General features: G+C 41.4%; 1 protein-coding gene across 30 annotated transcripts in view; it reads right to left on the reverse strand.

Moving 5' to 3' along the window:
* The window catches only part of celf2 (cugbp, Elav-like family member 2), a 239,279-nt gene that overhangs the window by 89,976 nt on the left and 129,736 nt on the right, over positions 1–19,567 (reverse strand). For all 30 annotated transcript variants that reach the window (XM_024805832.2, XM_012924340.5, XM_014410987.4 and 27 more), the window contains one exon: positions 8,335–8,531. In XM_024805832.2, the coding sequence (XP_024661600.1) occupies positions 8,335–8,531 (197 nt within the window). The remainder of the gene's footprint in view (positions 1–8,334; positions 8,532–19,567) is intronic.

Below are 19,567 nucleotides of genomic sequence, written 5' to 3' on the forward strand. Positions count from 1 at the left end.
AACAGACACCGATTAAAATGAACATGTCACTGGTTATTGGTTTTGGCGAAGGCTGAGTGATTATAGTCTTTTTAATAATCCACTAGTCATATAATAAAGCTGTGGCTCTTGCTTTTTGAGAGCTGAATCAGAATTTTAAGAGAGAAATAATCACTCATGCTTCATTTTTTCCCCTTCCCTGGCATTCGCAGGTCTGACAGACAACATCGCTTTATCCAATAATAATTTCAGGCCTGTTAAAATTTAGACTCGTCTGCATTCAGTTTGCCACGACTCAAATCCCTTGTGCCTTATACCTTATTTTGATCATTCCAAAGTATTTCCAGGCCGTGTTGTGCACAGAGACCTTTGCGCAGATCAGCCACTTAATGAAGACATTAAACTTATTCTGTGCATGCATGATGTTCATGTGTGCGCATGTGCTTGTGTCTCACTTGTATCATTAAGATAAATGACAAAGCGCATCCCCAGCCAAAAAACAGACACTCACACGCTGCAACAAACCCGTCATGGCGCTTAAGGTTGTGTTTTAGCAAAAGGACCATTTTCTGTTTACCCCTCTGGCTCTCTTTGTCTCATTCTCTCTTTATCTCTGCCTCCATCTCTCTCTCTCTCTCTTTCAGCACAAAATGCCAAATTGCTCCATTTCTCACTCTCTCCCTTCTTCCCCGGCTCATCCACTCATCTGGTTATTAACTCCAAACACATTAAACCAACAGTAGCGCCACGATATTCCCCAGACCATCCTAGTCAGCATAAGCACACACACACACACACACACACACACACACACACACACACACACACAGCCTAAATGCAAGCACCTGGGTCAAACGACAAAATGGATTCTGCATGACGCACAAAAGTGACACAATTGAATGCTCTGGGACCAAACCAAGCTGCCTCTCAAATCATTTTTCTGTGATTGATTACATTTTGGCTTCTGAATAACCTAAACGGGATTAAAGAGATCGTTTAAATTATTACCAATATGTGTTTTTGAAAGCTGAAATGATATCTCTTACTTTAATGCCAAAAAGTGCTCTGAAAACGACTGAATGGTGTTTGCTCAAGGAATTTTATTTTCGTCGGGCTGAAGCAGCCTCTCATACAGCACTTAGGACCGTCATGTGATGCCAGATGATGACAATAATATGTGGTGGGGGGGGGGGGGGGGGGGGGAATTACACTGATCCACAGATATCCACTCGCTGGTTTGATGTGGAAAACTGCATTTTAGCCAGAGCTCCAAGCGCGCATTAAGTCTTGGGTTTTATCTTCAACATCCTGTAATTAATCATTAATTTATTCATAGCTGTCCCGATCCAATGTTTGCCCAAGTCTGACTGCCATCTTGGAGTAATTTCTTATAATAAACCAGCTGGTAAAATGAGAAGTAACTTCAGATTTAAGTTGTCATGCTCATTTAAACAGTCATAATTCGATTTTGGAGGTAAACTAGAAATCACATTTTTTCCCTCTATGTCAGCTGGTATGACATGTATCAGGTGACGCTGGTTATGGCTTATGTATGTAGTTGGTGCGTTGGAAAAATGAAGCCGATATTAAAGTGCCTTAAACCTACATTTTATCTGAAGGCCACCAGATGGCGATGGCTGTGATTACAAAGAGACTTCCTGTAGAAGTCTATGGAGAATGCAACTTCCTGTCTTGAGTTTATGGGCTCAGTCACTCATTTTGGGTGTATTTTGTAAATCTGTGGTATGAAACTGCACTCATTGGCTAACAACTTGTGATTGACTGGTCATTACTCAGTTTCACAGCCAGACCCGCCCCTCGTCTTCACACCAGTTTCCTTTGCAATCATGCGGTGGAAACGCTCATCTCGAGGCTTCAAAAACTAGACTTCAGAAACCAGTGGATATCTGAATTGCTGTGTCCATCTTTTATACTGTCTAACCAACAATCCTATATTTAAAAACCAACATCCCTGATTGGTGGAGATTGGCGTTGCCATGGTAACATTTAAACCCGAGCACCCTCAGATAACCCGAAACAGTGATTGAGATCAGGAATGAAGCACTGTATCATAATCGATAACCAAGCTACACTTTAAATTATAATAATTTATTATATTTCAAAACTTTGCTAATGAAGATAATTCAATTTGATAAGGTTGGAAATCATTTGCTGTGGAATCTGGGAATTACAAAGCACTATGGGATGAGTATTTCATTAAAAGTAATTATGTAGTACATACTCTGGTACCTGTATCCTTTTATTTTCCCGTTATTTTTTGATGCCAAAAGACAAGTGTGAGATATTAGCAAGGAAAATCAGGCAGTTAAGCAGCAGTATTTCTTGTGGGACTGCACAACTTTGCAAACCTTTTATATGCAAAACTGACTAAAGTGAAAAAAACCCCCAGTGAAATCAATGGGTACTTGAATTTGACTCCTCTAAAGCTTTAATGAAGGCACATAGACGGTTAAAGAAAATAAAGCAGGAACTAATAAATCATTTTACTGCATCCCTGTGACGATGGTCACTTTTTGACCACCTAAAGACTATTAAAGACGTTTTAACTTAAACATCTAACCAGAGAACCTGTTGAAGGTTTCACAATAAAGCCTACAGTGCTTAATAACATCATAAAAAAAACATATTTTAGAAACCTGCTCAAAACTTGTTTAAAACCAAAAAATGATATTGTTATTTGTTAAGGAAACAGAAAACCGAACTCGTGTTTTTATAACCAAATTGGAGTCGGCACACTGGACTTTAAATCAGCACAATATTCAAATACCGAAAGTAATTTTCTGTTCAGGAACACAAATAAATAATTTTAATTTGGCATCTTAATCAAAAATAATATTATCCTTTACTATTTTTTCAGCTTTTTGTAAAACAGTTAGTTTGAGAATTTACGGATAGCAGAAAAAAGATATTTTAGCATTAATAATATCATCAAGCATTACAGAAACATAAAAAACATAATAAATGTGTGTCATAAACCTTAAATGGTTGTGGTCTAATTAACTTGCTAAGCACTGTTTCTTTCTTTCTTATTCATATCTGAACAGACTAATCTTAATTTGACGAGGCACACTCTTGTTTTTATTCACTTTCAGACCCATGCATCCTCCATAAATTTATGAGTTGAGCATTTAATTAACAAGTTATCATGCTCTTTTCCAAATTTTCGCTGTCAATTATGTCGTCCTGTTTTCCCCTTTTTGTTGTTGTTGATGTTCTTTTTCAAACTAGCAGTTGTGGAGATGTCATCTAATGAGGGTGCAAAGAAAATCGAAAAAAGAAGGAAGCAGAAAAGTTGGGAGTTAAAGTGGTGAGCAGCGAAACTTCTCCTACGTCTCGGTGGGTCTAACAAACTCATTTAAATCCAAACTGGTATTTTACAAAGAATTGAAAAAGTGCCTCTGGGTCACCGCTGGGGCACCGGAGTGGGCTCATTTGCCCCAAATGGCGAAGATCCTTTACAAACAACACCATTGCTAATTTAAAATAAACACATTGAGGGAAGCGAGGGGCCACAGTTTCCCTGACACTGGCGAAATTTCAACAGGGAAACTGGCGAGGGTGCAATCGCAGCTCCTTCTGGCTGAGCGGGTGCAGATGAGGCCAGGCGGCTTACTTAACTATGAGAAAACAACAACAGCGCTCAGAGCCTGCGAATAACAAGGCCAGTAAGAGCCCAATCAAACGCTACATTTCCTCTTAATGCACTCCACAAAAAAGGAGACTGTTAAAAAATAAATAAATAAAAATGAGGCATATGGACAGAGATTGTCATGTTGAGTAGAAAAAAATGAAAGGCATGCTAGGTGGCTTTGCTTTCTCCCGTTGAGCGATACTTTTGACTCATCAGCCGCAAAAACAACTCATTTCAAGGGTAGTGAAGATGGAGAAGGAGATGTGAAGGAGCTGAAGGACATGAGGGGGAACTGTGGCCCCCGTCCACCGCTCAGAGATATCAGAGGGAACAAGGAGAGCGAGGAGAGGCTAGTGGGGAGAAAAGGAGTCATTTCAAGGCTAAGGACACACAAATGCAAAGCACATGACAAGTGTGTTGGTGTGCAGAAATGCGTTGATTTGGCAGAACGCTGTCTCCAGGCTTTCATAAGCTTGTATGACTCAGTCAGAATGAGAGGAAGCCAAAAACGAGGAAAATCAGAGAGAGAAGAACTAAAAACAGAGGTGAGGTGGAGGGTGTAGCTGCAGAAAGGTGGATGACATCACATCTTTTAAAAGTATACACTCAACAGGAGGACAGCTTTTGATCGCCCCGCATTTTTTACACTCATCGGAGGAACAAATGTTTCAATACAATTATATGAATAATGTGAGTTAATGAGAATACATTTTGAAATCAGCCTCAAGGTCATTAAGACACAAGAAAGAGGAAATTAATTATTTATATTATATATATATATATATATATATATATATATATATATATATATATATATAAATATATGTCATAAAGTTTAAGATTTCTGATTAAAATTTACAGAATACTACAGGTTGGACAGCCAGTTACTGTAATTTCCTATGATAAATTTAGAATAGACTAGATTTTCAATAATAATTAACCAGGCGATCATTACCCAGCAAAACTCTACAAAGTTTTCAGTATGCAGAAAATTAGTAGTGCACAATTACCGCATTTACCTGGTAGTTAATAGCCTTCGGAGCTTAAATCACTAATTCCTACTTAACTATTATTCAAAAAAAAAAATCTGTTCTAAAAATTGCAATATGAAAATCACCCATATAAAAACAGGAGTGAGCACGAGGTGAGCATCTCTACTCAACACTGATTTGCACTCTAAATTTCCCTTGCAGCGTATAAGCAGGAACTCTCAGGACTATTTGGGGACATGGGTCTCATGCGAGTCTACCCAGGTGCATTTGCATAAAGTGCAACGTTTTATGTCATTTCGACCGACTGAATATGTTTACAAAATGCACACGTTCATGCACTGATCTGCATTTCTTTCTACCACAAACATGTAGTTCCACAAAGAGGCACTTGCAGCTGCCTGTAAAAATGAGTCAATCCTCATCATCTTCAATAATAAAATGTGACTTTAAAGAAGAAAAATAAACATTTTTAGAGCCAGACAGTAAAAAAAGTATTAAATATTTATATAAGTTGACAGTTTAAATTACATCAAGGCTTAACATCTTCATTATTTTGCGCATGGACGATTTGACTATGGCTGCTAGCTGTTTGCTCGGCATCAAATCAGCTATTTCATAGTCAGTGAACTGGATCTCTTGTATGTGTTCATGTTTGCAACACTTTTGAAAGCCTTATTAAACTAACAATATTGCTCGTTGTACATTAATCGCTCCAAAAATGCAAAACTAATTTTGGTCAGTAAGACTTAAACGGGTGACGTCACTGTGGCAACATGAAGCACGGGAAGTATTGAAAATAATAAGCTCCACACACCAAAACCAAGAGGTCAGATCTTATTCTTATGATTTCCGTATAAATAACACTGTTATTTTCCCTGGTATTAGGTCAAATATGTTTCCTTCTCAAAGCATCCGACAAGCCAAATGAGAAGTTTTTAAATGTAATACAGAGCTTTACTTTGTAATATATCACCGCATTTCAAGACATCTATAGCAAGCATCAGCTGGCCCAGAAATGAAAACTCCTTGACTTCATTTTTCTTGCAGGAAAGTGTTTACTGGCTTTATTCACACTTCATCCCTCTTGATTCCGATCTTGTTTCAAGTGACACTTTGAAACTTCTCTTCAAAATTTGCTTTCCAGTCGGGTGGAAACGCCACCTCTCCCTTCCTGCCGTCCTCACTGCCTCTCTCTTTACTTTCCTCCCACTCTCCATGTCTCATCAGGAGTGTCATCAACCCCCACTCTGGTTGATGGCTGTTAATATGGCAACGCTATTGTCTGCCCGTTTGTGGCTGCTGTCTCTATTGTTTGCTCTCACACTTGATGAATTCATCAAAGGAAAAAGAAAAGGGAATGGGAGAAAATAGCTGCAAATCATGCAGTTTCGAACAATTGACTGTGTAAGTCTGGCAAGGCGAGTCTTTGTCTTCAAATGGTGCACGAAATACGTGTTTGCTTGTGTAATGTTGCACATGCATCACTTGTTCTGCCATTAAATAGGTGGGACGGTCCTCAACCACTGATAGTCTATGTGCCTCTGTGTGGGTAGAAGTGTACATACAGTTAAGTGTTTGTGTTTTCTGTAGGGGTATCCTACGCATTCTCATAGCAGAGCGTTAAAAAGTGACGTTTCTGTCAGAAGCTGTTGGCTTCAGATACGGACAAACTGTCCTTTGGTGTTGGAGCAGTACTTGATGCAAAGCATAGATGGCATATAAAAGATCTATAAAAGATGGATGTGACCATCTGATGTGAAGTCCTGAAGTAAAGCCCTGAGCTGAGCATTGTCGTAGTGTCCACTCTTGGTGTTTTAACACCAGATGTGACCAGCAAAGGGTCACATCTGGCTAAAATGCAATCTCATTGGCTATTGATTTGTGATCGGCAAGCCACCAGTCCATGAGAATAGCCTGGTTTATCCTTTTTAAATTAGTCATGACTTGAAAATAGCAACTCAAGCCATAACATCATCAGGGAAGTGTTTTGAGAGGTCATAGAAAAAATGAGCAGATAGTTGACTGCCCACAGATTTCTACTGACTAACCAAGTTTGTGAAATCCTGCTTTAGAGGTGTACTCAGTATTTTTTTTGTATTATTTACTTAGAAAAAAAGGGTATTATACTCATAAATATACATAGATTACTAATTGTAATTACTAATTGTATTGTATACTAATTGTATTGTGTAATTATATCTTCCAAGAAACTGATATGTTCTCATAAATTTCTAATTAATTTTTAATTAATCCAAATTTTTAATTAAATACAAAGGAGCAGGTTTGTGGTTTGTGTTCCATGTTCTCCACCGCATTTGAATACAGTGGCCTGAAACGACATCTCCCATATGATTGGCTGGAGATCTGCCACATAAATAAAACACCTAAGGTGGAGGAGAAGAGACATTTGCTTATTTATCCCTGATATTGTTTTAATTACTTATTATCAGCAGACTAGATTTGCGACCTTCCCATCTTCGGACAGCTAACAATAGCTAATATTAAGCTTGCGTAACCTAAGAATCACGCTTTCCCTCTGATAAACTGTTTGATTTAACGCTCATATTTTGCAAGAGATTATCTGCTAAGAGTCCAAAAATGTTAGATCCACTTCAAAAAAAGTTGATCTAACGCTGGCTAAAGCAGCTAACAGAGGCTAATAGCAGCTAAAACAAGACTTACTGACAGAAAGGTTCAGTCCTCAACTTAGTTTCATTATCATCGATCAGAAGCGAGATTCTCTAACTCACTGATATGTAATGGACTCTTTCCCAAAGTTTTACAGCCTCTTTCAGAGTAAATAGACCTGGAGATGTCACCTGACATTGTCATCTGAGGTGATCAGTAGACAAACAGCCTTTCACATATGTTATAAATTTAATGTTTCTGACCTTCTTAGGCTGACTACAGCCTGACTACAATTTACACAATGTAATGTTCAATTCTCAAGTTAAGCATGAGGGCTGTTCCCATCTTGTTTGAGCCACAAATGACCTTAATTGGATACAGAAGCATGCTAATTTATAAGCTAATGCTAGTTAGCTTGATTAGCAAGTCTGGCTATTAAATAAAATGCAGATTTATGGCACTTCAGAGGCAGCTTCAATTTCAGACATAGAGGGTCTTCCCATCTTTCATATAATCTGTAATGCCGAGAGCTAGCAGTGCTGCTTTAACCCTCTGAGGTCTAAGTCATCATTAATGATGACCCTAACCCTAAGCAGGTTACTTGTGATCTGGTGTGTATTAACCCTCTGATATAATCACTGATGATTGTAATTCTAACCCTATCATAATCCTAACACTATTATAACATCTTTTTGTTAATTTGTCTCTACTGAAAACATTGAAAATGATGCTTAATTGTACTCTGGTGGGTTTTAATGTGATGCCAAGGGCTCCTGAGTCATGGCACCAAGGCCAAAGGACACCTTGGGCTTATCTCTGAGACACCAGCAGCTTTGACAAAACAGGAGCACTTGACTCCCCAAGAAGAGGGACCAAAGTACCTCGATTCATTATCATAACTTAGGCTACTGTATCATTGTATTTGCATAAACGTTTGTTGATATTTTTATGATTTATTTTCTTCATCATGAGAAATAAAGGAGAGAAACATAGGTAAGAAGGAAGAGAAACTATAGCAGACAACCATACATGAATGAATGAACACATCACCTCTAAGTACTGTGTAACCGTGTTGGTTAGTACCTTTGCTCTGTGGAGGGTTCTGGCTGCGATCTCGGAGGATGTTGATCTGGTAGACGGCTCCATACGGTTCGAATAGCTCCTTCAGCTCCTTCTCTGACCAGGAGCGTGGAATCTGGCCCACAAACATCTTGATGGCGTCCGGGTCTGGCTGGTCCGAATGCTCCAGCGCCCCGTTCATTTTTCCGGCCGTGCCGTTACTGTTGAAGAGACAAAAGGCGGGACATTAGAACATCACAGACAAACCAATATCACTAACAGCTTAAGAATCAGGGTCTCTGTGTTCATGTTATGTGATTTAAACTGGATCTACAATGCTTTTAAGCATTTTCCTAATATTTTTGATTATCGTAGGAATCTCGAACTAAAACTACACACCCGTAAACACACTTAGACACAAACAAACTTGACCTGAAGCTAAATTTGAAAACTTAAAAGCAGTTTTCACTGGCAGAACAGCGTTACCCCGCAGTTTCAATTTCAAAAGACCAAATATCCAAACCGTGCTCTGGCTTGCTCATGGAAATTTCCCTTGTGTTAAAATAAATAACCTAAAGGTTGAGTGTATCGTTTCTGCACACAGCACAATTACACGTTTCAAATTTGCTCCCCAAAATTCAGCAGAAACTAAAATTTACGCAGCAGCATAAAAATCTGTCTTTGTTGCCTTGATTTTCAGCTTCACAACTGATTTTCTCAGTCAGCCCAGTGTATTGTAACCTTGTGGGGTTTTTTTTTAAACTAGTCATCCGCACACATATATATTGGTTTTTGCATACTGCAGTATCTAATAGAGTAGACATAGAATAAAATGGCCAAGATCCTAATGGGTTAAAGTGATTTGAAAGCTTAAACATCTGTAAAAGTAGAATATCATGAATTCTGAAGCATTTCAAAGCCACTATAAGAGAAGATACTGAGCTTTCAGCAGACACACACATGAAAAAGGAGGAAATAATAAAATATCTTAAATTAGAACCTTGGAACCAATATTGTGCAAAAAATTAATTTAACTTCAAAAAATGCCCTCCCAGGTTTTCATTCATAACACTATGAAAAAGGCTCTAAAACAGCCTTTAGAAACGTCACAAGGACACTGAAACTCAGTGAGAGCCACACTAATAAAATTCTCTTGGGTGCCTTCGCAGCTCCTTACAGCGGGGCGAGACAGCTTTCAATTTAGGTTTTACAGCCTGATATCCCCGAAGCCGGCAATTTTTATATACACTGACCTGACACATCAGCAAACTGACATTTCACTGTGATGCTAAGTGTGGATTTTTGATAGCGGAGATGTAGCGATGGATCTATATGGGATGTCAGTAAATCCACACTGAAGGACTGAGGTGAACTCAGATTTTATTTTACAGCGCAACAGCAAAAGCAGCATACAAAGTACGTCTTTTTTTTTCACTGCACTTGCCGACACAAGACCGAGCTGTAGCCGACAGAGGAGACACTCTGTGCGAATATATGTGCGCCGTGATGCATGTGTGAATGTTTGTGCGTGTTCGCACGCCTCGCTGGATGCGGGGTAAACAGCGTGCGGCGTGGTAATGCGAGGTTTTGTGTGAGGGATTAGGCTGCAGAGCCAGTACAGTAAACCTCCAGGCCGCCTCTAACAGGACACAGATGCTTACACGCCGATCGGTCTGCTTATATATCTCCACATCTGGAATGCATACGAAAAGGAGTTGAAGTGCTTTCCCGCCCTTTCACTGCAGAGCAACAACACTTATCGTCACAAAACACACTCGTGGCTCCTCTCTCTGTTATTTATTTATTTAATTATGCACCAATGAAGGTGAATAACTTTCAGCACCTTTCAGCAGTAAGGCCATGACAGAGATGAGAGCGGCACCTGAGTACGCACGAGCCAAAGTGTGGCTGTGTTTTGGCGATAATCACACACACATGGCTGCAAACAACCTCTTACATACACGCAAGCGCCATCAAGGCCTGTGGTCTATTGAAGACGGCTGAAAACCAGTTTAATGAAACCAAAGTCAATGGCTGTGCTGTTTTATTGCTCTTCTCTTCCTTTTGTTGTTCTCAGCAGGAGAGTGAAAAAGCATTATCTTAAGAGGCAAAAACAAAACAAAGCCAAATCCTGAGCTTGGTTAGCTGACAACGCTAATACCACCCTATAAAGCTCAGCGAGAGCGAAAGGAGAAAGAGTTGCAGGAAGGAGGGAGGGGGAAAGAGAGAGATTGAGGGAGAGGAAAGAAAACATCCAGACCTTTGGACGCGGGCCATCCATCTTTTGCAGAAAGAGCCAAGGCGCTCGGCAGAAACGCCCAATTCTTTAAAGGACATAAAGGACATGTCAAATAAAACGCCAGAAATGGAGAAGGAGTCAACGAGCCAAGCCCGTGCTAACAGTCCTCTGGGCAATAACCGCTCCTCGCTAAGCTGTCCGATAAATCGCTCGGGCCTGGGTACTGCACGAGCCCCAAGGGTGGTAGCTGACGGCAGGGGGGGGAGGAAAGAAGGGAGGGAAGGGCGGCGGTGGTAGCAAGTAGCTGACTGGCCCTATCACCGGCTGATATTTAGCCACATAAACGGCGAAGACGACTGCATCGGACAAGCTGCGGTGGTCGCTGGGTTCAGACTGCAGCACATCATGCCTTCGCCCTCTGACACACACACACAAAGCTGATGTGTGTGTGAAAGCTAAAGAGCAGAAAGAGGGGGAATAGGCTGGAGACAATCCCTCATTGTTAGCTGTTTATGTGAGGCTTGTGGGGACTGAGCAAGGCCAAGGGGGGAGACGATACAATAGCCGGTGTCAGAGGATCGCCTCCCTCGTCCAGGACACTGTCCACCCTGTGCTCCTTCCACCATTCACTCTGCCTGCTAAGACAATGAATAGCTTCACACCAGCAGCCATAAGGTGTACGAATGCTCACAGAGCTGTCTTGTGTAGATTGCACGCTCCGTCTTTCCCTTAGGTGGTTGGAAGTAGGTGCCTCTGCTAACTATAAAGGAATGAGCGGCTCTTCCATCGCCCCTGTGGCCAAGACTGACAAGGTGTTATTGGAGGCAGGCAGAGCTTTATAGTGTGTGTGTGTGTGTAGATGTTTGTGAAAGTGTGTGAAGCTTAGCAGGAGAGTGTCCTGGGGCTCGGATTAAGTCGTTGAGTGGATCCACTCCTGCCATAGACTCTCCATCTCCCTCCCTCTTTCCCTCTTCTTGCTCTTCTTTTCTCTCTCCCTCCCTCTCAATTTGAGCCAATTGTTTGCCTTAATGGCTTAACTATTGCTTCCATCACTCCGGTCTCCCTGAAGCACAGGGCTGTGACTGAGGGCTGATCTACACTCACTATGTGTATGTGTGTATTAAGCCCGGCTAAAAAAAAAGTGTCTGGGTAGGGCTTTGAAGCATGTGCTGAGGGCTGCTATTCCCTCACCTTGCACTCACATTAGACAGCAGGCTTGTTTGACCAAACTACAGCTGCATTATATTGATCATAAAACCTTATGATGGTTATTTTATTTATTCATGCATCATCTTCATTATACATTCACAGCTCCTCAAACCTCCTCTCTCAGCATATTTTTGGCAAATTCAATAATTGGCTTCAGTGGTAACAGTGACATGAGAAGCGAGCTATCAAGACGTGCTTGCCAGGACTGTAGCATGTCTGAACCCAGCTTAGCTCAGATACTGAAAGATAACATTTATTTAATGTGTGTTTTTCACTTTACTTGGGCATGAATCAAAACGGAAATGCAACAGAAAAGCTGGAAATGTTTATCATCAAGCCATTCACCACTCATCCGTGTGGTTTCTCTCTTTTCAGTGCCCTCAGGTTCCAGCTGTTAACTTGTAGAACACACAGTTAACAGTCAGGTTGCAGAAAGTGACTTATTTGGACTTAAAACATCTACTTTGTGGGAGGGCTGGTTTAAGCACATTTAAAGAAGCTGTTTAGAAGCAGAATATAGTCCAAAGTATAGCCAAGAAAACAGTTAGAAGGCCTCAAGATTCCTAATAATGTTCAAGAAAGGTCATCCAATAATTTCTGGGGGTGTGGGGAACAAGCTTTTAACATGTTATTGACAAGTTAAAATCAAGTTCAGCACTCAGGCTGTCTTTAGTGCTGTTATTGTCTGGAGACAAAATGTTTTTTAGCTGCTTAATGTTCCACTACATTTACCAGGTATTTGCTAAGTTAGTCTTTTAGTCATTAAGAGCTGGAAAATTGCAAGAGCTTTTCTTTTGAAAGCAGTGACCCAGATATTAACGTGATGAGAAAGATGAGACAGAACCAAAAGCTGTGGACATGTAGGGCTGCCATCGAGTACTCTAAATTCAACTATATAACTGAATACTAAGAAATTTGGAAATTCAACTGTAAAAATGAATGCATGTGTAGTTGAACGGACTCAGATGTACTGTCCTGCGCGGTCAGGAGAGAGCTGAGCCTAAAAGCGAAGCTGTGAATTTACAGATTGATCTAAGCTATGGCCATGAGCTGCAAATAGTGACCGAAAGAATTAAATTGCTGATGCAAGTAGAGGAACTGAGCTTCTGATGAAGGGTGTCTGGGCTCTCCCAGGTGAGGGTTAGGAGCTTGATCATTCGAGCTGGAACTTCTCTAAATCGACAGGAGGTAGTTGAGGTGGTTAGAGTATCTAATTAGCCTGCCTCCTTGAAGCTTCCAAAGTGAGTCGTTTTGGGCATCTCCTACCAGGAAGAGGCCCCTGGGCCAGAGTCAAGCCATGCTGAACAGATTACACCTCACTGCTGGCTTGGGAGTGTTCAGTGTACGCCTAGAAGAGTTGCAGGAGGGGATCGGGCATTGGGAGGTCTAGATGTTTCTGCTTAGGCTGCTGCCCTCTTGACCTGGACCCAGAGAAGCAGCAGAAAATTGATATATGGCTGTGAATCTAGACACAATCCATCCATCCATCCATCCATCCATCCATCCATCCATCCATCCATCCATCTTCTTCCTCTTGTCTGGGCCCCAGTCCCTGGGGGAACCTGAAAGACCTTGTAGAGACACCCTAGGACATGCCAGAACCCTTCACCCAGGATGAACCATCTCAACTGCCTCCTTTCGATGTGTCGGAGCAGCAGCTCTACTCTGACACCCCCACCCAAATGACCAAACCATCTGTAAGGGAGAGCCAAGACACCCATCATCATATCCACATCCCTCAGTTACTACTCACAGCTCGTGGCCATGACAGCTTGTGTAAACTGACAGCTTCACTTTTAGGCTCACCTCTCTCTTCACCACAGTGAACCAGTACAGCTAGGGGTCATGTTGAACCAAAGCACTGATTTTAGAAATTGTGGAGCTCTCTGGAAGTCAGGAGGGATTCAGGCAGAAAATAAACAGATTATTATATCATGAGAAACATACAATGTAGAATTAAGGTTCTTTATGACAGTCAAATCATTAACTTTCTGAGTTCTCCTATTTTTTCTCCAAACACAGTGTTGCCACACAGCAATAGACTGGCAATAAAAACCCTAAAAATATATTGCTTTGCTGTGGATTTTACAGGTAGAAGGAAAAAGGAAAACAATCTTTCCCTCCACAGATAAAGAGTAAATGGTGACAGCGATAAGCTACCTGGACTACATTAACCACCTGCTCTCCCCTCTGTTGGCCTTGTTCACAGCTGGAGTTCAGTAGGCAGCAAGATAGGAATGTGCTCCAAACAGACAGTCGGAAAGTGACGGAGGTAAAAGTAGGAGTAAAAGAGAGGGAGAGGGTGGAGGAGATGGATGCAGATGAGCCAGGTCTAGAGTAAGCACAGCAAAGAGCTCAGCGTGTGCTCTCTCAGAAACCATACACACATGCATGTACACATATCACACATGCATACACACACAGGCTCTGGTTCAGGCTGGCTGCGCTGATCCCCCTGCTGTTTTCCCCTTCTGTTTCTGCTCTAAAACACACATCCATTCTGACTCCCGTAACCCCTCAATCGGAGCACACACACATACAAGTACACACACTCCAGTGGGTTCGTGGAAAGGCCGAGCTGTCACACACTTCTTCTCATTGGCAGTGTGTTTGCAGGGTGTGCAACAGTCCCACAGGGGAACTAATCTTGCTGACAAGCAGAGTGAGAAACATCAGTTCCCCTCTTTGCCCCAGAGGGAGTGCGGGGACCAAGGTCAGCTTACTGCACATACACAAAGACACACCTACAAATATGTTAGAAAACACACACAGACATACTACCACGGGCAATCAGATCTCCTCAGATGTGCACACCTTGACAGATTCTGACATGACTTAACACAAACAGACAGAAATCGTGAAAGACGCTGAAAGGGGTACATCAAGGGCTACATGACAATTCAATAATACTACTTTCGGAAGAAATGACTCCACGATCAGTACACAGCAGGAGATAGTTTGTTTAAGACATGGACTGTCTGGGTAGAGCTGGGAAGAAGCAACAAACACGATAGCGGCTCTCTTGGGCTGCATTAAGCAGATATTTCCCGTCTCACATGCATGCTAGCAAATAATACACAGACTTTGTAGATGTGACCTGTCAAGTTAAAAAGCTTGTGTTTGATCAGATGTTTCCAGACATTTTCTTTCTCAATTGCACCTCTATTTAAAAAAATTCCAGCTCTGCACTGTGTGTTGAAAATGTAACCCTGTATTCTTAAGTTCAATCACTACTAACTAGTTAGTTCCATCTCTTAGTGATTCCTGTTTAACTGCTAGCTGGCTGACTGGATCACAGCTTTAGACAGCATGGCTCCCAATAAAATTGGAAGTCTGAAGATTAAAAACAGACCAGGAAACCCCAGTAAAGCAGAGAGCGGATGCGTCATCCATACTTTTTTGCCAATGATGTAGTTCTATTGGCCTCAAGAGAATGTGACCTTCAGCATGCACTGGAGTGGTCAAGTTGCCTCAACCGAGTGAGGAAATTATGAATATCATATGAACATCATATGAAGATATTAAATTTACTGCAGCTGAGTCAGCTGGAATGAGAGTCTCCAAGTCTGAGGCCATGGTTCTTGTGGGTTGGTGGAAAGAAGCTGCCTCAAGCAAGTGAGTTCAAGTATCTTGGGAACTTATTAACGATTCATCAGCAGTAATGCAGGTGTTGCACCAGACTGTTGTGGTGAAAAGAGAGCTGAGGCTCACGTTGAGGTTTCCTCTGTGGTTCCGGAGACAGGGCGAAGGGCTCAGACATTCGGAGAAGTATTGGAGTGAAGCTGCTACGTGTCGAAAGAAGTCAGTTGATGTGGTTTGGGCATCTGGTTGGGATGCTTCCTGGGTGACTCTCTTTGGATGGTTTCTGCGCAGGCCTAAGCGGGTAGATCCAGAATGAGCTGGAGAGATTATACATCTTATTTACCCGGGAACACCTCTGGAACTCCTTGGAAGAAACTGGGAAGTGTGGCTGGGGAGCAGGACAAGTGGAACATCCTGCTTAGCCTCCTGCCATGTGTTTAATATATGGGGGCCCAAAGCTTGTAGATCTTTCTCTGTAGGGTTCCACAGATAATCATTAGCTCCTGAACTCTGATACCATCTAACCCATTTGAACAGTGATGCTCTATTCATGTTCTTTATATCCCTGAAAATGAAAGAGAAGTTGGCTCTGCTGAGTGCATTTTCCCCCATTGGACACACTGAGCATCAATGAGCACATCACACAGCCTTCTGCATTAAAATGAGGTGAGGAAGGCACACTTGTAAACATACTTGGAGATCCTTAGAAATATGAGATTTACAAAATCACTGCAGCCATTTAAATGTGCTCCTTTCATCAACACTCGCCCCAAGTGAACAGCGCTCATACGCACCTTGGAATTCTAACATCTGTGCATCAGTGTGCGCACACGTACGTATAACGTGCATGCAGATACGCGCACATCCAGTGAAACACACTCACAATTCACTTCATGAGCCTCAGTGTTTTCTGCAGATTAGTAACTTCACCAAACAACACAAGAGACACATATTTTTCCCTCCAGAATCCCAGTCCGTAACTGATTTTGTCAGTGCACGGCGGATTAGTGACTCAAACTAAATGAATGGCATTCAGTGTTATTATTGGAACACTTTTAGGTTTTCTCTAAGTGACTTACAGCGAGGTAAACTGGCTCCCAGGGGCCCTGTACGAGCCAAAAGAGGGAGTGTGATATTGACTGTGATTCACTTGAACTTTACAATAAGCAATATTCCACCCACCTTGAGTACAGCTCTGGGATAACAGCCACTGCTACATGTTTCATAATAAATATTTTTTATTATCAGTGTTTCTATGCAGCGGGGAGGAGGAAAGCAGCAGAAAGTGCTCGGTCTGTATGAAACTGTATGATTGCCTTTATGTGTGTGCACGCATTTTGCGGTTGCCATGGAGACGTGGCAGTACATGCGATGCAGGGAAACGATCAGATAAATGTCACAGTACCTAATGAAGCTGCACCGGTGCCCTGACGCTCAGCTAGCTCTGCGCTAACGAGCTACCGCACGCCGTCGCCGGATAATGAGGGAAGACACACATACACCTACGCTCTAACACTCACACACACACAAACGCACACTTAGACACTCACAATGTGAAGTAAACGTACTGATGCATGACACACATGGACACAAGTGAAATGTGTTTCATTCTGCTCGTTTCTCATGTCTCATATTTTCCTGCATGTATAAAACGCTGGAGGAGCCCACACTGTTTTCTTGGAATTAAAGCTCCCTTGTTGGGTGCTGCAGGTGGCAGTTCATGCGGTGTGATCTGTGGCACATAAAGCTACCTTGATATGAATACTTGAAAACAAATGACAAAGTAAAAGCTTGGCTGAAAAAATAAAACAGTTTCCCCGCAATGGAAATGCTTAAACGCTGCTAAAAAACGCATCGCTTTTGTCAGTTTTTGGCTTTGAGCCTGGCTGACAATGACATTTTTTGGTTTATGATGAGAACAGTCGAAGCAATACTTCTCCAGGCTTTCTGGGGTCTTTCATAGTATTTCTTTGGACATTGGCTGGTTTTTCACTCAATTTCAGTCCAGGTGTTTTTACTTGTCAAGTCACTAAACACTAACCTATGAAACAGTTAAGCATAAGACACCTAACTCAAGGGATGAACAAGTGTTCTGCCTATGCATAACAAACAACTTAGCAAATAACCAATGTTAAGGGTCTGTCATGGTTTGTGGATGCAGTTCAGCAAGTGGTGTTGGGGATATTGTCAAAACGGTTGGAATTATAACCCAGAAAAGTACATTTAGATGTGGATGCACCATCCAGTACCATCTAAAAAGGTTCTGATCTGACAACAGCTTAATTTTTCAGCATGAAAATGATCCACCAACACACTGCCAGTGGGTTGGGAACACCAGTAATATTGAACAAAAGAGAGCCAACACCCTCTTTTTTTCTTATATACTGGATTTCTATGTCTTTTTACATATCCATAAATCACACCACCTATATCTGATTTTCCCAGAAAGACAAAGAAATGAGGACTGGATCAAGGCTTTTTCATAGCTTTGTATATGAACACATGCAATATATCTGTGTATTTATGCAACATGTCAGATAAGCTTTTTAAGAACATATAGCAAGATAATGTTCCCATCAGCACAAACATTTGGAATCGGACCGATCAAATAACAGGATGTGTTAAGCTAAAAAGCCTTAAAGTTAACACTTCATTTCTCCTACCTCAGCAAGTCATTAGCATAAAAATACAAAACATTCAGACAGCCACTGTGTCGTTTTTAGCCAGCTCTGACTTTTACTTCTAAGGGCTGAAATGGAAAGCATTATGAAAGATGTCATCTCATCTGGTGAAACATCTGGCCAAAATGGCCTTTAAAAGTTATTTATGAATGTCGAGAGATGAACAGATTTAAAAACGCAGTGAATGAATCAAAAAGAAGAAAGAATGATAATGAAGCGTGCACCCAATCTGTAGCCACTTGTCTTCTTCCTTCTTTTTCTTTTCACCGGCTTTCATGTAAACGTAATGCAAGCAACCACCCCACCCCATCACACGAGCGCCTTGCAGCTAACGGTGTGAACAGAACAGCGCTGGGAAGAAAATATAGGTCAGAATAATTTTTGAACAGGTCTGATTCTTCTGACACACACACACACACACACACACACACACACACACACACACACACACACACACACACACACACACACACACACACACACACACACACTCTGAGCCTCATATAAGAATGCCTGTAAATGTATCACAGCTGAGTACCCAAAAGAAAGCCTCAGCAGGTACACCCAAAATTGGTATATGAATAACTCTATTTCGTCTCTATTCAAGCTTGAGTTTTCTACCCCCCTTAACTTCTTTTAAAAATGCTTCACGGTTCATAAAGAAAGAACATGTTATGGATGAATGAGGTCCTTTCAAAGAAAGTGCAAACATTATTCTACTGTTCACAGCCTGTCTGCATGTGTGTAAGTTAATTAAGTTGCACAACGAAACTTAAACTGTGTATTAGTCACTGTGCCACTGCCTCCCATACACACACACACACACACACACACACACACACTCAAAGTGCTATTTTATAATTTGCGAGAAGAAACAACAAGGTGATGAACGCTGTCACATGCAGAGGAGGAGTGGAGCTGAACTACGACCTAGGGTTAAGTAAAGATGAGGGTTTGGGTTAAAATACATTCCTTCACAACCTAAAGCACCTGCTCCAAAGCTGAATTTGCTCAGTGAAAGATTTTAAACACACCTTTTCACATGATCTCTAGATGTTTTCTAGCTTTTGGTTTTCACTGACAACAGCTGGCAAGCAGGTAGATTAGCAACTGGTGTTGACCTTTACATCCAAATCTGACAAAATGATATGAGCTTTGGTATAGTCCTTTTTGCACATACTGCCTCCACAGTCATCTATGGATTTAACCTCTGTCCATGGTAAACTCCTAATCATGGACAATACAAAAGGTTTTCCAACCACCACAAGCATTTGTAAAGATGTACAAGTTTCATCTAGACACAAGAAAAATCAATAAGTTTGTATCTTTTGAGAGATAAATAGAAATATTGCCTGCTTACACTGTAGGAGAGGTCACAAGGTCACTGGATTCAATAACGCTCTTCCTCGTGGGAGCGTGAATGAGCAAAATGAATTTTAATGCACATCTGGTCACAAAGTTTTCAAGCTCGCAAATACACAGATGGGGAGGCAATCTGCTAGAGACAAAAATAAAAATATTCCTGCACGGGGAAAATTCTCAAACA

This window comes from Maylandia zebra, linkage group LG17 (assembly GCF_041146795.1).
Source record: "Maylandia zebra isolate NMK-2024a linkage group LG17, Mzebra_GT3a, whole genome shotgun sequence".
NCBI lineage: Eukaryota > Metazoa > Chordata > Actinopteri > Cichliformes > Cichlidae > Maylandia > Maylandia zebra.